The sequence below is a fragment of the Schistocerca serialis genome, chromosome 8 (assembly GCF_023864345.2).
Source record: "Schistocerca serialis cubense isolate TAMUIC-IGC-003099 chromosome 8, iqSchSeri2.2, whole genome shotgun sequence".
In the NCBI taxonomy this organism is placed as follows: Eukaryota; Metazoa; Arthropoda; class Insecta; order Orthoptera; family Acrididae; genus Schistocerca; species Schistocerca serialis.
In genome coordinates this window covers 272,803,314-272,823,533 of record NC_064645.1, presented here as the reverse complement: position 1 = coordinate 272,823,533, position 20,220 = coordinate 272,803,314, and the positions used below count along the sequence as shown (strand labels likewise).

At 37.1% G+C, this 20,220-nt stretch overlaps 1 protein-coding gene across 1 annotated transcript; it reads right to left on the bottom strand.

Moving 5' to 3' along the window:
- Positions 1 to 4,539: 4,539 nt before the first annotated feature.
- LOC126416280 (von Hippel-Lindau disease tumor suppressor) lies at positions 4,540 to 19,936 on the bottom strand. Its single transcript, XM_050083925.1, has 2 exons — positions 19,799 to 19,936; positions 4,540 to 5,576 (listed from the first exon to the last, which is right to left on the bottom strand). The coding sequence occupies exon 2, from the start codon at positions 5,558 to 5,560 to the stop codon at positions 5,060 to 5,062; it is 501 nt and encodes a 166-aa protein (XP_049939882.1). The 5' UTR covers positions 5,561 to 5,576; positions 19,799 to 19,936; the 3' UTR covers positions 4,540 to 5,059.
- Between the last annotated feature and the right edge of the window lie 284 nt (positions 19,937 to 20,220).

The following is a 20,220-nucleotide window of genomic DNA, read 5'->3' as shown; positions in this document are numbered from 1 at the left end:
AGTAAGTTTCCAAAGGGACAGAGGAGGATGGAGGAGGAAGGTGGAATTGCGTGTTTAATACTGTGTTCACATGATGAAAATTAAAGAGAGAGCAATAGTTCCAGTGTTGCGAGAGGAGAATTACACACAGTGCAATTTAGGGAGCAATTCTGGCATTCAAATGCAGTGATTTTAAGGAAACTCACAAAATATGGTATATGGCGAGTATAACTCACTCTGCTCAAATATTAGTCCATGGTTTTTCCTGCTGTGCAACTTCACTCAGTTCTAACTATGAAGCTAAATGAGCACAACAATGCAATAGTTAGTAGAATGCGAAGATCTTACATAGGATGGGCAAAATAAATCTGTCCCAAAGAAGAAAAAATAAATTAGAGTAAGACTGATGCAGGATTGACCCTTTTTAGTCAACATCACAGAAGACGCTAGAAACTGTCACCAATGTTGTTGGTTCAGCGCTACGACAGATTTAACAAATTGTGAGCAGGTCTGTCTTTTAGTATGTGTGAAGGTTATAAGAGTACACTTGATCAATTTTCTCCACAGGTAGAAAATCAGGCAATCGAGATGGCCACAAGATTGCATTACCTCTGTTGAGCATCCTCTCCTCAATGAAATTTCGAGCAAGGTCATCAAGGCAGAGCATGCTGTAGCTCCACCTTGCTAAAAGTATCCATACAGTTGTTCATCTTCTGAGAGTTCATCCACATACAGATTAAACAGTTTCTGGATATACCATCTAGTATAAACAGTTTAGTGAAGGAATCGTGTAATTATGTGGACACCAGACATTGTGCACCAAACACCAATCTTGAGGTTGTGCTATGGTCTTCAAAGTACTGATGCAAATTTTCTGATGCATAATGACGCATGCTCTGAGAGTTCACATACCCTCATGGGCAGAACTGTGCCTCATCTGGAGAAGTGAAAAACTGAAGTTCTAAATGCCTCGATTCCCCTTCATTCGGAAACCAGTAGCGGAACTCCACACGTATATGTTCATCTGTACACTTTAAATGGTGTGTAGTAGTAATAAATTTGTAAGGATACAGATGCAGGTCCTTTTTAATAGTGTTTGGAAACAACCATCTCTCAATTCCCACTTGCACAGGAAACAGTACTGAGAATTTGTCGGACTTTGTTCCACGCTTCCCTGCACTCAACAAATGTTTCCTTGTGTCCAAGCACTTTTCGGATAGTTATCAGTTTTTGTTAACTACAGAGCCCGTATTGTGCCATTTTACCTCTAAGTTTTATAGTGCAGAGATTACTGGAAGTTTTATCAAAACATTTCTAGCCTCATGCACTTGCACAAACCGTTCCATACATGTTTCCCATGAACTGTGTTTTACATAATATTCAGCAATGGACACACACTGATTTATTATGAGTACCATTTTGTGCTGCTCCAACAGATCATGAAACATGACTGCTCCTCTCACTCACTCAAACATAATGACACAGTGAAGTTCTGGGGCAGGGCATGTTGGTGATGCTTAGGTGCACACATTTGGCAGAACCAACTGGTGCTTCAAAATAATAGTGTCCAGCATTTCTGTACTGGACAGTTCTCCTTCTCATTAACAAAGTCAGTTCCATGTTGGACTTTTAAATATTTTATGGGACAGTTGTCTTTTGCCCACCCAACAATAATTTTGAAAGTAAAAGTAGGATTCAGTCAAATCAGTGATCTTTTATTATGCAGACTACCTTCGAGAGACATTCCAGTATTTTCTTTGCCCGGTTTGCAAAATATTGTAAGCACCTGTACTGATTGCAACTTGGTATTGTCATAAATCTTACACAATAACAAATTAGTGTAAACGGATAGATAAAAATCTATTCTTCAAGGCGGTGGCACATGTGCACATGCATGCATAGAAGGGTTTAACTTTTACAAACCTTCAGAGCCAGTGGCTCCTTCTTCTGGCAGAAGAGTTGAGCCTGTTTGTGTGTGACTGATAAAACTGCCAACCTGTAACTTGCTACACGAAACTTTCAGAATGACTACATTTGCTTAATAGCAACTGCTTTTTAGACATTGTTTGAGAATTTCTGGGGGCCCTAACATACTATGTATGACTGGGTGATAGAGATATCAGATACTTATTGCTGAGGATATTTGGTATAAATGTTGATTGTTGTCAGTGAATCCAGAGGATAATTCCAGTGCTAGTTACATAGTGGCCAGTGGCAACATACCTGTAAGTGCTCCCTGTAGCCTCTAGTAAGGTGTTTGCAGTATGACAACCATCCCAGTGGCTGGCTCATATCCGGTAACCAAAGAAGCAAGGCCAGGGAAGCCCTCCGCACATTTCATGTAGGCCGGCCACTTCAGTATCTCAAAAGCCTCTAATTTTCTGCTAGTAGTGGCTGCCCAGCTAACATACACACTTGTTTAAATTGTATGGATCTGCCACACTTCTCTTCATGTTCTGCCAGTGCCAATGTAGAGTTAGGACCAAGTCGTATGTATCTCTCATGATTCTTAACTTGTATGTATGTGATGCCAATACAGAACAGTCCACAATTACAAGTAAGTTGATATACTACTGGCATATGAACCTCTTGCAAAGCATCTTTATTGGAACCCAGTAAGTCTTCTTTTATTAGAGCAGCAGTAGAGAGGTTTGATTCACCAGTGTTCTAGAACCTTGTCCACGCTCTCTCAAACATCTCTTACATATGGCAGAAAATTTGTTGTGGTGGTCCTTCCTTTGCGCCCTGGTTCTCGTTCCTTGTTGATACAGTTTTCTTTGTGGTATTTGGGCTGCAGCCATTTGCCTTTAAAGATATTCAAAGCTTGGGAAGTTTAACCTGCTGGCAGTCAACATTGCCATTTCGGTGTACTCTCATTGTTAATGTACGAGTTACCAAGCACCAACAAAGTACACCAGGGCATCCAGCCATTATATCACATATGACATGATAACATACCCAGAAGAATTTTACTGAAGTATTCCTTGTTACATTACTCAAGCAATCCCATAGGCCACAATGTACTCCACAAGAAACGGACTATACCTAAACCAATGTGACATTTGAAATGACACTGATGAGCAAAACATTATTACTACTGCCACTATGAGATGGAATGGTTCCTGGTGCTCATGTGGGCATACAACGTGGTCAGAAAAGTAACCAAGCAGAGCAGAGATGAACTGGAATCATTCTAGTGACGATATGGGCCACAAATGGAGAAATCCACTGACGTAAGTTGACTTCAAAAAAGGGCAACAATGTAGGAAAAGAGACTGTTACTTACCATAAAAAAGATGTGTTAAGTCGCAGACAGGCATAATTAAAAGACACTTACATAAAGCTTTCGGCCACAGCCTTCATCAGTAGGAGAGAAATAGAGACACAGGTACACCTTTCATACACATAAGCAAGCACCCACCCTCATGCACACATGACCGTCAACTCCAGCAGCTCAGGTCTGAGCTGCCAGAGTTGGCTGCTGTTCAAAATGTGTACCATGCCACAGACATAGGCCAATGGGGACAGTACTATGGTAATATGAGGAATATTCATTTGGCCTTCCATGGGACCTGTGGTAGGAGCCAAAAGCACCACAATCGCTGTGACCAAATTCACCCGATCTGAACTTGATGGAACATTTCTGGGACACATTATCATGCACCAGTCTGCATCCACAAACCAATGGTCTGTAGTGCATGGAAATCTGGTGTCCTGTGTGCAGACACCTGGTGCCACATACATCCAGAAACCTAACAAGGACTTGTCATATCCATGTTCTGCAGAATCACTGCTGCATTGTGTAACAAAAGTGAACTAAAACATTATTAAGCAGATGGTCATAATATTTTCATTCATCAGGGCATGTCTTACATGATGTATTCTTTCTTGTAATTAATATCAGGTTACTGGCAAAAGGGATCGGTTGGTAGGACATGTTTTGGGGCATCAAGGGATCACAAATTTAGCATTGGAGGGCAGCGTGGAGGGTAAAAATCGTAGAGGGAGACCAAGAGATCAATACACTAAGCAGATTCAGAAGCATGTAGGTTGCAGTAGGTACTGGGAGATGAAGAAGCTTGCACAGGATAGAGTAGCATGGAGAGCTGCATCAAACCAGTCTCAGGACTGAAGACCACAACAACAACAACAACAACAACAACTGGCAAAAGTTTGTTTACGCTTTTTGAACATGTTGTATGCACACTCCTTTGACCGGTTCCAATATAGCAGTTGAGCTGAGAAATATTCCAACAGATATTTACAACCATTTTGGGCAAATTTTCAATGTGTGAGCATTGTAGAAACCTAAAGTAACAAAATTTTCTGTTTTGTATCCAAGTTAAATTGCAATATAGCACGGGATAGTATTTATACATATTTAATTTTGCTCCAGTCAACACAATTCAAATAAAATACAACACGCAGTAAATAAATCACCATTGAACAGAAGCAAATTCTCAGAAGTGTGGTATCTCGAGACAAAAGAAAACAGGTTTTCAAAACTATTGTTTATTATTAATTTCAACAATTTTCATTCAACTATCAACACAGAAAATATATGACACTGTTCCATAATTCACATCTAACTTGACAAATAAAGTCACATTATCTTCCTTTATCTTACATTATTTAACTGTGCACATTAAACAAATACAAATGTCAAACTTCTTGATTAACATTTCTCTATACAGATGAATAATGAAAGCACAAAAAGATTCAAAAAGAAAACAATAATATATTCTGCTGCTTCCATCAAAATGTGTTGAAAAAATTATTTGTTCCCACTATTGCTAGCAAATTTGGAAGTATAACTCCATTATCTGGAGTAGTCTCTAAAGAGATAAAAATTATTTATTTTTACCATGAAAACAAGTCCATATGACTTGCATGTAGAGCACCACATATTATGTGCACCTCCCTCCTCATCCCTGCTGTTATAATTTGCTGTCATTTTGGCTAACTTCATCAGTACCCTAATGATCACAGACAATTAGCTCCTATGCAAATTACAACCTAACTGAAGGATAACTTAATCTGCACAAAAACATATAAAAAAACACAGCATCTTACATAAATATTATGGTGGGTTGCAATTCAAGCGTGTTTGTGAACACTCCCTAACCATTCTTGCCAGCTGCTTCTGCAGTGTTGTTGGAATTTCAAGCTTGAAAGCATCTTCTGGCCTCTGAAGCATATCTCTTACAATCTGAAGAGCCCTCTGTCGCAGAGGAAAGACAGGTATTGTAATGTATACTTTGGTTCTTTCAATCCTCATGGGCAATGCAGCTATAGGAATGGGTATCCTTTCATACTGTTTGAACCATGGTTCTGGTAAATACACATCTTTTGATTTTACAACCAGTCTGTCACGAGTATCCGCATCTATGAAAAGCCACGGATGTGACTCATAAGTGTTTGCATCGAAGAACGTGCCTGGTAATAGGGTTTTGAACTTCACATGTTGACCCTGGTAGTTCATCCACACAACATCAACTTTGCGTTCAGTGCTGTTAATGAACCTAAGAAAAGCACTGTTTGTGGCTTTCAAAGATCTGAGGACCTTCTCCTCATCCGCCATAACTGTAGTCACCCATCTGAAAGATAAGAAACAACAATGAAGATATATGGAAGTGCAACTGTATAATTATTTGTTATAACTATTTACTATTTTGATTGAACAACAATACAACTTCAAAAATCAGAAAGAACAGGACACAAGCAGTACAGCGTCCCAGTTATTACATCAACAGAAACCATCACAAACAAGGTCAAAACAAAAAGAACCTATGTGTCTTAACTGAAGCAATGGTTCTTTGGATAATGCAGTTGAAAAAATTTGATTATGTTGAACTAGATCATATACACCAGTGTCCAAAATTAAAGCAACAAATGGAAAATTTGCAAGGTTGAATTTATTTTGCCACAAAACAGTATGAACAGGTGACAGTAAAGTAGAAACCATGTAAAGAATACAACATAACATAATCAACTGCAACATGCATAACAGTAGACAAAAATGTTCTTAGTTTTTTCCCAACTTAACAGATTTGCACACAGGTTCTGACAACGGGTTAGTGTGTTCAGTATGTGGTGTGACCACTTCTGGCACCAATACAGGCCTGAAAACAATGGGACATCAATCTCATGTTGAGGCAAAAATAATACCCATTCTTCATCATGCAGAGCTGCTCACACGTCTTGGAGAGTAGTAGTTGGATGCTGATGTGATGCAACCCATCTCCCTAGTGCATACCAGACATGCTCTAGGGGATTCAAATCTGGAGAGCGAGCAGGTCACGCCATACGTGCAAATACCTTCGGTTTCCCAGAAAACATCAACCACTCGTGCTTTACGAGGTTGAGCATTATTGTCCATCAATATGAAGTCTGGGCCCACAGCACCTCACAACAACCGTGCACGAGATCCCAAATTCTCCTCACAGTACCTGACAGCAGCTAAATCTTGTGATTCACCTATACAATTTCATTAAGAAGTGTTTGAGTGGTCAACGTAATCCCTGCCCAAACCATTAGGGATTCTTCTCGATACAGGTCTCTCTTCACAGTGTTTGGTTCTGAAATCGTGTTCCACATGCCCTCCAGATTCGAATCCGTCGAGTATCACTCTCCAGACCAAATAGGGACTCATCTGTGAAAAGAACATTGGCCCACCATTCAACCATTCAGGAGGCATGTTGAAGACTCAAATCTAGACGTTCCCTTCTGAGAAGACACGCCAGAGGTGAACAGACTGCAACAATAAAGGCCACTCTGCAGAAGCCTTTTGTACACCGTTTGCCTCGATACAGGGGCATGTCCAAGGGATGCTGCAAGGTAAGATGCCTGTTGCAGTGTGGTAGTAAGGCGGTACTGTCGTGCCCTTACAGGCAAACAAGGGTCCATTCTTTCTGATGTCACATGTAGTCGGCCCTGTCCGGGATACAGTTTTGGTTCTCTCATCCCAGAAACAGAAGAACAGTTCACATTAAGCCATTGGGCCACATCAGTTTGCGACTATCCTGCTCCCATTCCTCCTATGGCCCTCCACAGCAGAGGGTCTGTAGACGTCTTCTCTGTGCCATACTGCTCCATCTGTGACTGTACACAGCAATTTTGGATGTGGAACTACCCTGCAAACACTACCCCAATTATAAGTGCCCCGATGTCATTGCTGGCATTTCTTTTGTTTTAGTGCACAAAAACAACTAGTGTCATATATGCCCAAGTCAAAACAGATAGAACATGAAGACAAAAAGAGGAGCTAAAAACAACTACAGATCAATCCCAATCGATGGAAGAGAAGACAGCTAAAAACAGGATCCGGAGAAGGTCTATAAAATATGCCATAGAGAAAAGGAGGCCCAGAACTAAAAATTAAATGGCCTTCGCCATATTGCTATGCCGGATTAAAAATAAAATGTGGTTAACAGCATTGTTCGCTAAAATGGCTGACCTCTGAGATGACAAACACAAACAGGAACATACACAGTTAACAAAAGGGCATTCAGTTGGTAAATGGTGGACCCTTCTGGAAGCAGATACCGAAAAACATACGAGGGTTGTTTTTTAAGTAAGGGCCGTTTTTATTTTAAAAAAAAAAAGATAAAAATACTTTTGTAAAAAAACTTATTTTCTGATTCTACACACTTTTACCTATTTTTCTACATAGTTGCCTTGTTTATTTAAGCACTTGTCATACTGTACAACTAAGTTTTTAATTCCCTCTTCAAAGAATTCGGCCGCCTGCTCCGACAGCCAAGAGTTCACGGCCGCTTTCACTTCATCGTCGTCATTGAAGCGCTGCCCGCCAAGATGGTGTTTCAGGTACCGGAAAAGGTGAAAAATCGCTAGGAGCAAGGTCCAAAACTTCCTAGCCAAAAGAATAAATCAAATCCTGAGTCTTTTCAGAGGTGTAAGGACTAGCGTTATCGTGCAGGAGCAAAACTCCTTTTGTCAGCATGCCGCGCCTTTTGTTTTGAATTGCTCTGTGGAGCTTCTTTAGAGTTGCACAGTAGGCATCTGAGTTGACTGTCGTTCCTCGTGGCATAAAGTCCACTAGCAAAACACCGCACCGGTCCCAGAACACAGTTGCCATAATCTTGCGCTTTGACAGCGTCTGTTTGGCTTTGACCTTGATGGGTGAGGGTGTGTGTCGCCATTCCATCGATTGTTGCTTGCTTTCGGGAGTGATATGGGATACCCATGTTTCATCTCCAGTGACAATTTGACTCAACATGTCCTCCCCTTCTTCCTCGTAACGAATCAAAAAGTCCAATGAAGTGGCAAATCTCTTCCCTTTGTGGTCCTCTGCGAGGAGTCTGTGTACCCACCGAGAACACAGTTTCTTAAAGTTTAGGTTTTCAGACACAATTTTGTACAAATCGGATCTTGAAACTTCTGGAAATTCCAAAGAAAGAGTGGAAATTGTGAATCTTCTGTCCTCACGAATCTTTGTTTCGACTGCAGCCACCAAATCATCAGTGATCACAGAGGGCCGACCTGAGCGTTGCTTCATCATGGACGTTCTGACGGTCATTTTTAAACTCTCTAACCCATTGACGCACTTTACCTTCACTCATTGCATTCAAGCCATAAACTTCTGTTAACTGACGATGAATTTCTGCAGCTGATAGGCTTCTCGCGGTCAAAAAATGTATCACTGACCGTATCTCACACGCGGCGGGCAATTCAATAATTGTAAACATTATAAAGTAGCACAGCGATGCGTACACGTCAGCTACAGAGCTGCAACTTGCATCAGTGTGAACGGGAAGGATGCCGGCAAGTGGCGCGGGCCTATATGCGCGAACGGCCCTTACTTAAAAAACAACCCTCGTAGGTCCCAATGACCAAGGCACATCTGACACCACAGTCAGTCCAAGAGCCATCAGTGAACGTAAAGGCACTATTACGAAGGTCCATGCAAAGGTTGTGAAACTGAAGACAATAGAGTGAGGCTGAAGTAATGTCCTTTGGAAGCGAATGAAGGCCAAGGTGAACACGGGCCACCGCACGAAGCAGAGGTGGTGAAGGGTTCATAATGGGAAAGTTTCTGGTAGTGTGAAGGTAAGCTGACAGAGCAAGAGCTGAAAACGAACTCCAGGAGGTAACAGAAAAGTCATTGAAGGAGAAGGGATAGGATGGATGGTCACGCATGGCAGACAAACGGCATGCATATATGCTGAGGTGAAAGCCGTGGAGGTAGGACAACAGTACTTCGGCAGCTTCTGCATACAGACTCTCAAACAGGCTAGTGTAAAAGGTGCCAGTGGCAAACAGATGCCATGGTGGTGGATAGTATTGAGACAGCATAAGAGGGACGGGCGTGAAGATTCATAAATGAAACACTCACAGTCTACTTTTGAACGGACAAAACGGTCAATCCATATGAAGCGGTCCAGTGACGGTTGCTTGACCATTTTTAAATGTTTTCATTTTTTTATATGTGATTACCCTATATTTGAGAAGTTCAAAACAGTATTTAAAACCATTTATCTTGCACCTTTACTGTATGGCGGCATTTTTATTTGTAGGTGCACGACAATTTTTCAGTCTGGAGACATTAGCAAAAATTTGAGTATCTCTGCACTGGGTTAAGTACAACATTGCAATTGACACGATTGTTTTTAGAAAAGTGTCCTCTACAACATTGTCTATTATGCAAAATACCCTGAATTCAAAAATAACCAGTCAAAATGACCTTCAAAGTATGGTATTCAAATTTTCAAAAATCTATTTTTTAGGCCCAAAAATAACAAACAAGAGGTGGGTGTCTATTTTTTTCCTATAGTTAGATATCATACACTACTAGCCTCATATAGAGCAAGAACGCTTACAAATTTTTCCTTAGGTTTTTTATGAATTTTTGAAATTTGAAAATTTTCGTTTTTGTAAACTTTGGGGTTAGTTATCTGAATATAAAAATATGATTTTTGCGCAGTTTGTACACCTATATGATAGCAACGTACTGCAGAAATTTCAACATTGATATCTGACTGTGAACAAAGATATGAATTTTTGAAAATGAGGAAATAATTCACATTACTCTACAACTGATCTTATGGCTGTTGCCTATTTAAATGGTTTATTGTTTCATTTTAATAAAATTTAATTGTGGCATATATTTAGTTAACACGATCACCCAATATTCATTTAGTTTATTTATTTTTAATAATGCAATATTAAACAATAGGAGCTTTCGCTATTGTTCCGTGGTAATAAAAATGGCCCTTTATGTTTAGGTTTATTGTCAATAAAGAAGTACATTATTGCTGGGTGTGACATTGCTGTAGCCAGTCCGTTCTGAAACCTCTGTTAGAGTGGATGTACAAACTTCATCGACAGCGTAGAATGTGTTATGTGCTTTGTTCTGTGTATAATTTGTAATTAATTTTGAGAGATTAACTGGAATGCAATAACATGGATGAACAATGCTATGTTGGACAGACAGCAATTGAAGTGTGCCACAAAACAGTTTACGGTTCAGTTTCAAGAAACTTGAAAAATGTCAATGACTTTGATGAAGTTAGACAAACTTTGTTTAAATTTCAAGTAAGTTCTTTTGTAACATCAGTGTGCGAGTATCATGAGAAGAAAAATATTCTGAAGTACAACCACATTTTTGGAAGAAAATGCTGTGATCCACTTAAAGTTAATAAAAAGCCTATTACTAAAGGGTTGTGGGAAATAAAACTTGAACATTTGTCCCTGTCATGTGAGTAAAACAGCTTCCCAAGTGAAACTTAATGTGATTCCTGGAAATTCCCTGTGCCCAAATTGTTACTCAAAAATATTTCCTGCGAACCAGAATCATGTGACCCTGTTAATGACATTTATATTCCTAATGAGGAAGCTGTTAGCATACTGGATTTTGCTTGTTCTAAGTTAGACTCATCTCCTGTTTCAAAAATAATAAAATTAAGTAGCAGAGGAAGAAAAGCAGCTATTGAAAATAAGGTATAACAAATTTCAGACAAAATTAGAAAAGACTTGGGATTATGCTTTAATAATACGGATACAAACATTATTTCTAAAGAAGAAGAAAACCTACCACCAGCATCATCTGACACTTAATATTTGAGCTTAATAGAGAAATTAAAAATTAAATGTTCAGTGACATCTAAAGAGGAAAGTGTTAAAATTTTAAGTTTGCTCCCTGACTCATGGTCAAGAGAAAAAATAGTTCATGAATTCAACATTTCTCATCATTTGGTTAAAATAACCCAAAAATTAGTGAAAGAGCAGGGCATTCTTCCAGATTTAGGAAATGAAGGTATAAATGAAGAAAAAATTAAAAAGGTATAAATTAAGAAAAAATTAAAAAGATCCAGCAGTTTTTTGAAGATGAGGAAAACAGTAGATTGTGCCCAGGTTGCAAAGATAGCAAAAAAGTTGTTATAAATAGAAACGACTAGTGCTGTCAAATTTAAATGAACTTTATGTAGCTTCCAAAAATTCTCATCCTGAATGCAAAATTGGAAGGTCAAAATTTTGTGACCTCCTCCCTAACTGGTGTATTTTGGCTGGATCCTCAGGGACACACTTCGTATGTGTTTGTTTATATGATCAAAATGTCAAACCGATGATTGCGGGTGCAACACTCCGTGATCTTAACTAAAGAGTTACCAGATTTAATGGTCTGTGACACTAACAGTTATGACGGCATGTTGAGTTGGTAAGGAAACCGTTATTGAATTGTTTCACGAATATGAGGAGGAAATGCCAGACAATATTACCTTCAAACAGTGGGTCACAACTGACAGGGCAGAAATGATAACAGTGGTTAAATCTCAGTAAGAGTACTTTGAATCTTTAATGGATAACTCACAAAAACTCAAAAGTCACCACTATGTTTCTAAAACCCAAAGTCAGTTTTTGAAAGAAAAAAAGGACAACTTCATGAAACTGAAAGCATAGTGCTACCTGATTTTGCAGAAAATTTTACATTTGTGATTCAGGATGCAATACAAGGGTACCACTGGGTCAATGACCAGGCAACAGTGCATCCATCTACTCTCTACTTTAAAAATGAGAAAGACGAAGTTTGCAGTTCTTCAATTTGCATTCTAAGTGACTACAGGGAGCACAACACTTTGGCTGTACATGTGTTTCAAAAGTATGTAATAAATTACATAAAAGAAATTTTTTCACAGGTTGAGAAGCTGATATACTTTTCAGATGAAGTGGTAGTCAGTATAAGAACAAAAATAATTTTTCAAGTCTGTGCAACCGCAAAGTAGACTATGGGTTGGAGGCTGAATGGCACATTTTTGCATCCTGCCATGGTAAAAATGCATGTGATGGAGTAGGAGGTACGACAAAATGTGAAGTAAGTAAAGCTAGCCTACAAAGACCAACCACAGACCAAATTCTCACAGTACAGGACATGTATGTCTCTTGCAAGGATAATATTAAAGGCATTACCTATTTTCTGATCAAGAAAGAAGTGGTTCTGCATATGAAAACAACACTTCAATCCAGATATGAAAAACTGTATAACAATAAAAGGAACAAGGCATTTCTACAAATTCCTTGGCATTGCAGAAAACTTAGTTTGATCCAATGTAACATCAGAAACCGAAATTTGTGACATTGTGTCAGTAAAATTACATCTCTGTCTTTAATGTTGAATGACATAGTGGCATGTGTGTCTGATGGACAGTGGTGGCTTGCAGAGGTTGAAAGATGAGTTTGGAAAACAATAATGATTTTGTGCACTTTTACCACCCTACTGGCCCAAGAACATGATTCAAGAAATTTACTAGTGACAAAGTTTGGATACCAATGAAAAATGTTTTAAGGAAACTTTCACTGCTTTAACTTACCACAGCAACTGGGAGGTCCTATTCTATATCACAGAAGCTATCTGAAGAGTGATCTACAAGACAAACAAAAAACAGACTTTTTGGATTTAAAGTGATGGGCGAACTCATATCTCATGTACTTTAAAGAGCAAAAAAGAAGAAATTTCATTCGTTCGGCCAACACCTCAGAAACAGCATGATAACATTCAGATTCACGACCTGAAAAGGAGGATGTTTGTGGCGTGTGTGTATGACAGTGACTGGTGGATTACAGAGATTATTGACACCAGTTACGAGTTAAATGAAATTGTAGTGAACTTTATGCTACCACATGGACAGCTGTTTCCAGTTGAAGGACAGCAACACCACCATCAGGGTTCACTTCCCATTCACAATGTTTTGAAAACTGTAAGTGCTCCAGTTTCTATTCATTCAACAGGAAGGCATCACTCTATATCAAAGGAAGATACTGAAGCAGTGGAACACATTTTTAGTTAATTGACTGGCTAATTTCAGTACAAAATAGACTGCTCAGAAGTTGTATAAATTGAAACCTTTAAGTCTTTGGACCTTTCACATGCATTTTGGAATCAATTAAAATGCTTGAAAAATGAGTCTCTTACTCATCTTTTAAAACTAAAATAATGTTAAATAAGGCTAGGTTTTGATTTTAAGAGCCTATTATGTGATAATGTGGAAATAAAACAGGTTCTATGCACGACAAAAATTTCAATTGTTTATAAAACCTGTTCGACTTAAAAGTTGAAGCTCTCCTTTTCAGGGAATGTAGAACTATATGGTACTAATCAACAGAAAAAAATCAAAATTTTATGTATTGGCATTTTTGCAAAATAAATATTTTTCCTTAAATAATTAAAAAGCTCAGAACCTTAGAGGAAAAGAACAGACAAGTCCAAATGGAGGATTTCTTTGTAATCATAAAGCAATTATCTTTAAAATAAAAAATATCTAGAACGGTTCCAGAGAGTCTAAAATTTTTCTAAAATTTGCATCTTCAAAAGAGTATACACAGTGTCTTCTGGGGAGGGCTGTACCTCTTAGCAGAAACGTTTCTGGAGAAAGCAAAAAAAATATGTATTCCTTACTTAGTTCTTCATTTTAACATATGCTAAATCCAATAACAACCGAAGCTATGAAGGTAAGATTTTTTCCTAGCCTGCCTGAATTGATATGGACTACACCTAATGCACTGGTCCTAGGGAGCACTGTCATCTCTACAGCACGCTCTTACTACTGGCTTATAAATCGGTACGCATGTATCTGTGTACTATTTGTTGAAGACAATGGCATGAAATGAGCTGTTGGTAAGATATTCATGACAACACTACAATGAAGGCAGATTATGACATATCAAGATATAGGCTAACCAAAACTGGTAACTCACTTTAATGTGAAAAATATTCAAAAAACTACCACAAATTACTTGGGCTATGCCATTAAAAAAACTTAAAAGAAAGATTGTACAATAAATGGCTATCAGTGTGAATGAGTTTTATGATGTGAATAGTGCTGAGATCAATTTATAAAACAACGATAATCACTTATGGTAAAACTTTACAAATGGCCATCATGACTCACTAGAAATATACAAGAAATGTCAATATGTTGCCAAAGCAGTATGTGAAGAAAAAGTAATTCTTATTTTCTGGCTCACAGCTCATTATTTTCTATTACATGCTAGATCTTCCACTTGGTTGCTACCAATATGACAAGCTGCCAAGATCTGCACTATATCGCAAATAAGGGTAGTCTGTGGATGGTCCACATTTAATCTACTTAGCCTATCTATCAATTAACAAAAGTACAATGGATATCAGAATTTAAGATAATAATTGTATTCACTATCTTACGAATACTTGTTGTATGTCATTTATGTTGATTTATTAATTTTATTTAATTATTGTATTCACTATTTCAATACGTCATATTTATTAGATTTGTATGTTAGCTGTGTTCACAATATTAGTAATTTTGTGTATATTGAGCACTAAGTTAATTTTATAGTATCTCCAAATTCCTTCTATTAGATGGGGTAGATTCCATAATCATGGGTGGGGAAAGTTGCATTACGTTTTATGTCAGTTAAAAGTTAATGTAAAAAATAGAATAAACAGGAATGAATTAAACATAGACTGGTGATCATATGAGTTGTTTGACCTTCCTTTTAAATCTGAAAGTCAGAAATTTAGAAAGTCAGATGTTAAAGTCAGGTTTAAACCTGTCATGGCTGGGACAGCAATACGACATAGCACTGAACATCGAGCAGCATTTTACAAGAGCTCTGTGAATTATGCACATCTTTTTACTGAATCCACTCTGTTAAAACAAATCTCTAAGTGAGACTCATTTTACTAAGGTCTGACGCTCCTCTATGTTTTCCCGTGTTTGCGATTTACAAATTGGATTGTTTTGGAAATCAGCCTCGTACAAACTTTTTTTTTTGTATTTACCCAGACATGTTTTGAAATCTGTGTGTCATCTTCTGTGGGTCAAATTTTTGTTTCTTAAAATTACATTGCTAAATGAACTGCATTATTATAGCACCTCTCACTGGGTATGGAATCAGAAGGGTGTGCTCAGATCACATGTCACCACTTTTTGTGAAAGTGCATGTGACATGAAGTATTGAGCAAAAATTCTGGGAAGAACTGTGTGGAAACAGTGCACCGAGAAGCAGTTGATCGAGACATCAGCCAGACACACACAATAGGACGAAAAATTTTGCACATGACATGCTATCAAAAGACAAAAAAGGGCACAAAAACCAATGTATAGTAAAATTCAGTTCCTTTAGTGATGTAATTTTCAGAAATAAAAATTTGACCTACAGAATATGACACATAGATGTTGAAACATGTCTGGGTTTAAAAAAAAAAAAAAAAAAAAAAAAAAAAAAAAAAAAAAAAAAAAAAAAAAAAAAAAAATTGTTTGCAGAAGGCTGATTTTTCAAAACAACCTAATTTTTAAATCTCTATGTGATGAAATATGAATAAATTTTTCATTATTACTATTTACTTATAAAAATTTCAATCTAAGATTGTCACAGATGGGACAAGGAATTTTCATAGGTGTCACTCATGTCACCCAGGGTCAGTTTTTATAAATTAAAATCAATTTTACTGTATTCATTTACAGATGAATCAGCATGTAACATAGGCTAAAGTTTAGAATGGGCCACACATGCAGATGCTGACAACGCCTATGTGTGTATGATTATGAGTGAATGTGTTGTTACTTTCAACAATATAATGATATCACTTATCTTCACCCATCAACCTCCCTAACCTCATGATTTAATTTAAAACAAACACACAAATCATATGAAACACTGATTCACAATTCGGTTATTCAGCCATCTTAGATTTCCCCAACAGCCATTTATAAAGTTTTACCCATAACATGTCTAGACCTCACTTCCCAATTAAACAACCTAGTGAAAAGTTTTGTTACCTATAAATATGATACATTTCAGGACAGTATTAGTTTAAAGTCCTGTGTACCAAATTATTTTAATTTTAAGAACCACCACTAAAGAAACTAAATACAGATGACTTCTCGCCCCCTTTCAAAAATGTCTAAATTTCCTGAAAATTCATTATATAAAAAGTTTCTAATGTGCACAATAACTAGATTTGTAAGAACAGCAAGAACTTGTTCAAACTCTATGTAGGATACGTCCTCCTCATTAACTTCTCATTTCCTACAAATATCATACACATAATCTGTTTGTCTCAATTCTGTTCAACAGTTCTCTCTGCATTTCCAGGGTATGTGTATTTGGCAGATTTGCTTATCACAGTCTGAAAATCCAACAAAATAAATGTTCTTGGCATAATCTTTTTCACAACTGGTGCTGGCACTGTAACTTCTTCGAGATCATGTGCCTGCAGATCTTTAACACATGACTGTTCATCACAAACCTCAGACCCTATCAAGATGAGAGAATTTACACTGGATATAACTTGAAAAACTATTTCAAATCCAGATTTAAAAAACTTCCTTTACTGTCAAATTCGTGCAATGTTTCTGGAAACTAACCCACTTCCAAGTCACTGGGCCTGCAATAGACTTTACATTCTTTGTATTGTTCGATTGCCTTCTTATTTTATCAACTGTGACAATGTTTTGCATTTTGAGCAGATTATCACCAGTAAATTTACAAGATGAAGTTTTCTTCTTCACTAAAAAAAATTGTTTTGCTCCCTTTTTTGGCACAGTAGGCTTTAGGCTCTCTCATCCAAGCCTATTTTTTGGGGGGTGGGTGGGTGGGGTGGTGGGGATGGAGGGGAGGGGTAACTGGAAGGAAGCACCTTCTTTATCCAAAGAAACAGCTTTGCTGAGGGACTGAAAATCTTATATCATCCTATATGGGAATCACAGGTCTCAAACTCAACTTCAGTCAATACAGATTTTAGTTTACAGCCGTATTTCTTCTTTTACCTTCCTTCTTACAATGTTCAATTAAAAAATTTTCACAGGATACCTTTATCTTCATGTTTTTCCATCTGCTTTTATTCTGTCCTCTTTACTGGAGTTTTATTTGCTGGCATCTTTCTGTAACTTTCCTCAAAGTTTTCCCATATTTGCTGCTAACACTGTTTTTCTCATCTTCTGAATAAATAATAAATCAATATAAGTACAATTCATTAAGGCACAAGTTATACCATCCCACATTACTTAAAACTGGCATGAAGTGTTAAACAGTTGGATTTTTGTAACAATCTAACAAACAGTAACATGTGAGACAATTACTTCCAATATTTATACATAACAGTTTGTACATTAAACACTGCTTTATAAGTCACTAGATTTTTTTATTGGGTTTACTCACTCCTAACCTAAAACAAACAGAACTGCTACAATTTCTGAGTTACAGGCCAAACTTTATGTTTCTTCATTGCAGGTGGGATACTAAATACACTGCTGTTCTTGTAAATTAGCTGCTTACTTCATATATTACTTTTCTTTAAAAACCGAAGACTGTCCAAAAGGTTCAGCTACTGAAACTGAACAGTTGACACAATAACAATAGCTGCAACCTAAATTTAAATATAAAAAGCAAACTTACTGATCTCGAACCTCCTCTGACAGTTTAACTATAATATCTCAACAATGCTATAACTTCAATAATGTTCCAGAGCAGTAACATTTTACTTTAATAGATTCAGAAAACGATGACAAATTTAATTAAAAATGAAATTTAAAAAAATCTCAGGCTTAGTTGTACACAAAAATCACTCTTAGTGATTCTCTGAATACAACAGCAATTTCTGTTATGCACCAAAGATGAAGCCTATTTCATTTAATATAATTAATGGCCAATGAAATCCCTTTAGCACTAAGACTGACATTACTACATAGAACATAACAAGTCTTCAATGAAACCTAATCACCCAATCTTTGTACAATTTGAATCCTCTTTATAATCATGTGCCTTGAAGCTTTCTTAGGACATTTACATGAACTGAACAATGCTGCTTCTTCCTATACTGATTTGTAAATAATTAATGTAGGCAACAAACATATCTTAGCTAAAGCCAAGAATAGAGTGCACATCTATCATCCTTTTAAGTAGCTTCTACTGAAAATAAGCATGCAGCTTCTGACAGCCCCTCAGAAACAAAGTTTTACACCTGCCTCACAAACAAACTCAGATGGCATTCAGTGTGTGAGACATCATTTTGATAAACGTCACTTAGTGAACCTCCCTTGCTTTTTTCATAGTTTATGTCCAATATATGTAGGTCTACATAATATGAATCAAAATATTCTGTCTCTGGTCCATCATTTAATAAATTTTTTCTGGATTTCCCTTCCAGTTTTTGCTGTTATGATGAAAACTGCATTCAAATATGGCACACAAACATTAGCCTGTCATACAGGTCAGCCTGTTACCAGAACCTCTATTCAACAGCCAAATACATTAGTTTCACCAACACAACCAAGTTAACACCTTTCAACTCAATGTATGCCTTTGTGACATTACAGAACTGACTGTCACCACTACCAACATTTCAAGAGGGAGGTGGCTGGGAGCTTACAGTATAATGCATTAGCCCATTTCGATACATATACACAAGTTTTTTCCAATAATACATTCAAGGGGAAGAAATCACAAATGTTACATAGGCTAGCCCTTCACTTAAAATAAAAAACAAAATTATAATAATAACAATAATAATCTCAATAGTTTATGTGAACTCAGGCTAGTAAAATAAATTAAAACATTAAATTTGTGTTATTTCAAGAAGGGAAAGCAGTTAACATTCTTTATACACACATCTTAACACACAATAATTACTAACATATCCGAGGAGGCAAAAAAATTATTTTGTTTCTCACATACAAGCAACCACCATTTTGGAGATATGCTTCAAAATTAATACTTTGTTGTCTTGCTAACATTTTGATGTAACCGTACCGAAAAATATTTTCTGCAGGACGATTTCTGTATGCAATAAAAGCACAACATGTGCGCAACACAACCAAAACTGATCTGAGAAATGAAGACCACACTTCTTCAAGTACATAAAGTCGCAATATAACTCGACCTGTTACCACAACACAATTGTCACCTTCCAACGTAAGATACAATACATTGGACCTAACTGCGACAATGAATGCCACACAAAAAATATTCTGCACAACTACAGCTCACATGACAAAAAAATTCCCTGATGAAAGGTTTTCTAATTTTAAAAACAAATGTTCCATTTTTTATAAGTTTACAATAACGCCTTCTCACATTCCATCAATACATCCCATACATAATCGACGGCACGATCTGTAGAATCTACCTATCGTTATGTCAACTGTTAAATATATTTTCATCTCCTTCACAACTTTCAATTACAGTCGCAATTTAATGCCAATGTTTCAGCCTGTTAACATGTTTACTCCTACCATCAGATGTCAACAACAACTTACAAGTGTACATTAGGGTAAAAATATAATTAATGAATACCAAGCTTAAACTCTTATTTAAAACTTACCAACAAAATATGGTGACGTGAGATTGAAACTAATTACCCGCTAATACCACACACCGTCAACTTCGATCAAACATAAACTAATAACGTAATAAGCTCTGACGAACTGACAGTAACAAACACTTTAAGCCTCGATCGACTTATCGATGTACAGTCAAACCGACAATCGAAATGAAAGGGGCAAAAGCTGTATCTTCCTCGAACACAACAAAGTTACATACAATCGCACCAAAAAGTATTGGCACAGTTACATTTTAGTGGTTGTAGGTTAAACGAAACATATATTTCAGAACAGAACCCATACATGTGACACCTTACATTACATAGTTTACAAATATGTCAAAATCACCTGTCCTTAAAGTAACATACAGTGTCATGAAAAAAAACATCGCTCTTCTGCACCCAAAAAAGTATTGGCACACGCA

Coding starts and splice junctions, on each gene's coding strand:
- LOC126416280 (XM_050083925.1), bottom strand. CDS start 5,560: ATGGCGGATGAGGAGAAGGTCCTCAGATCTTTGAAAGCCACAAACAGT.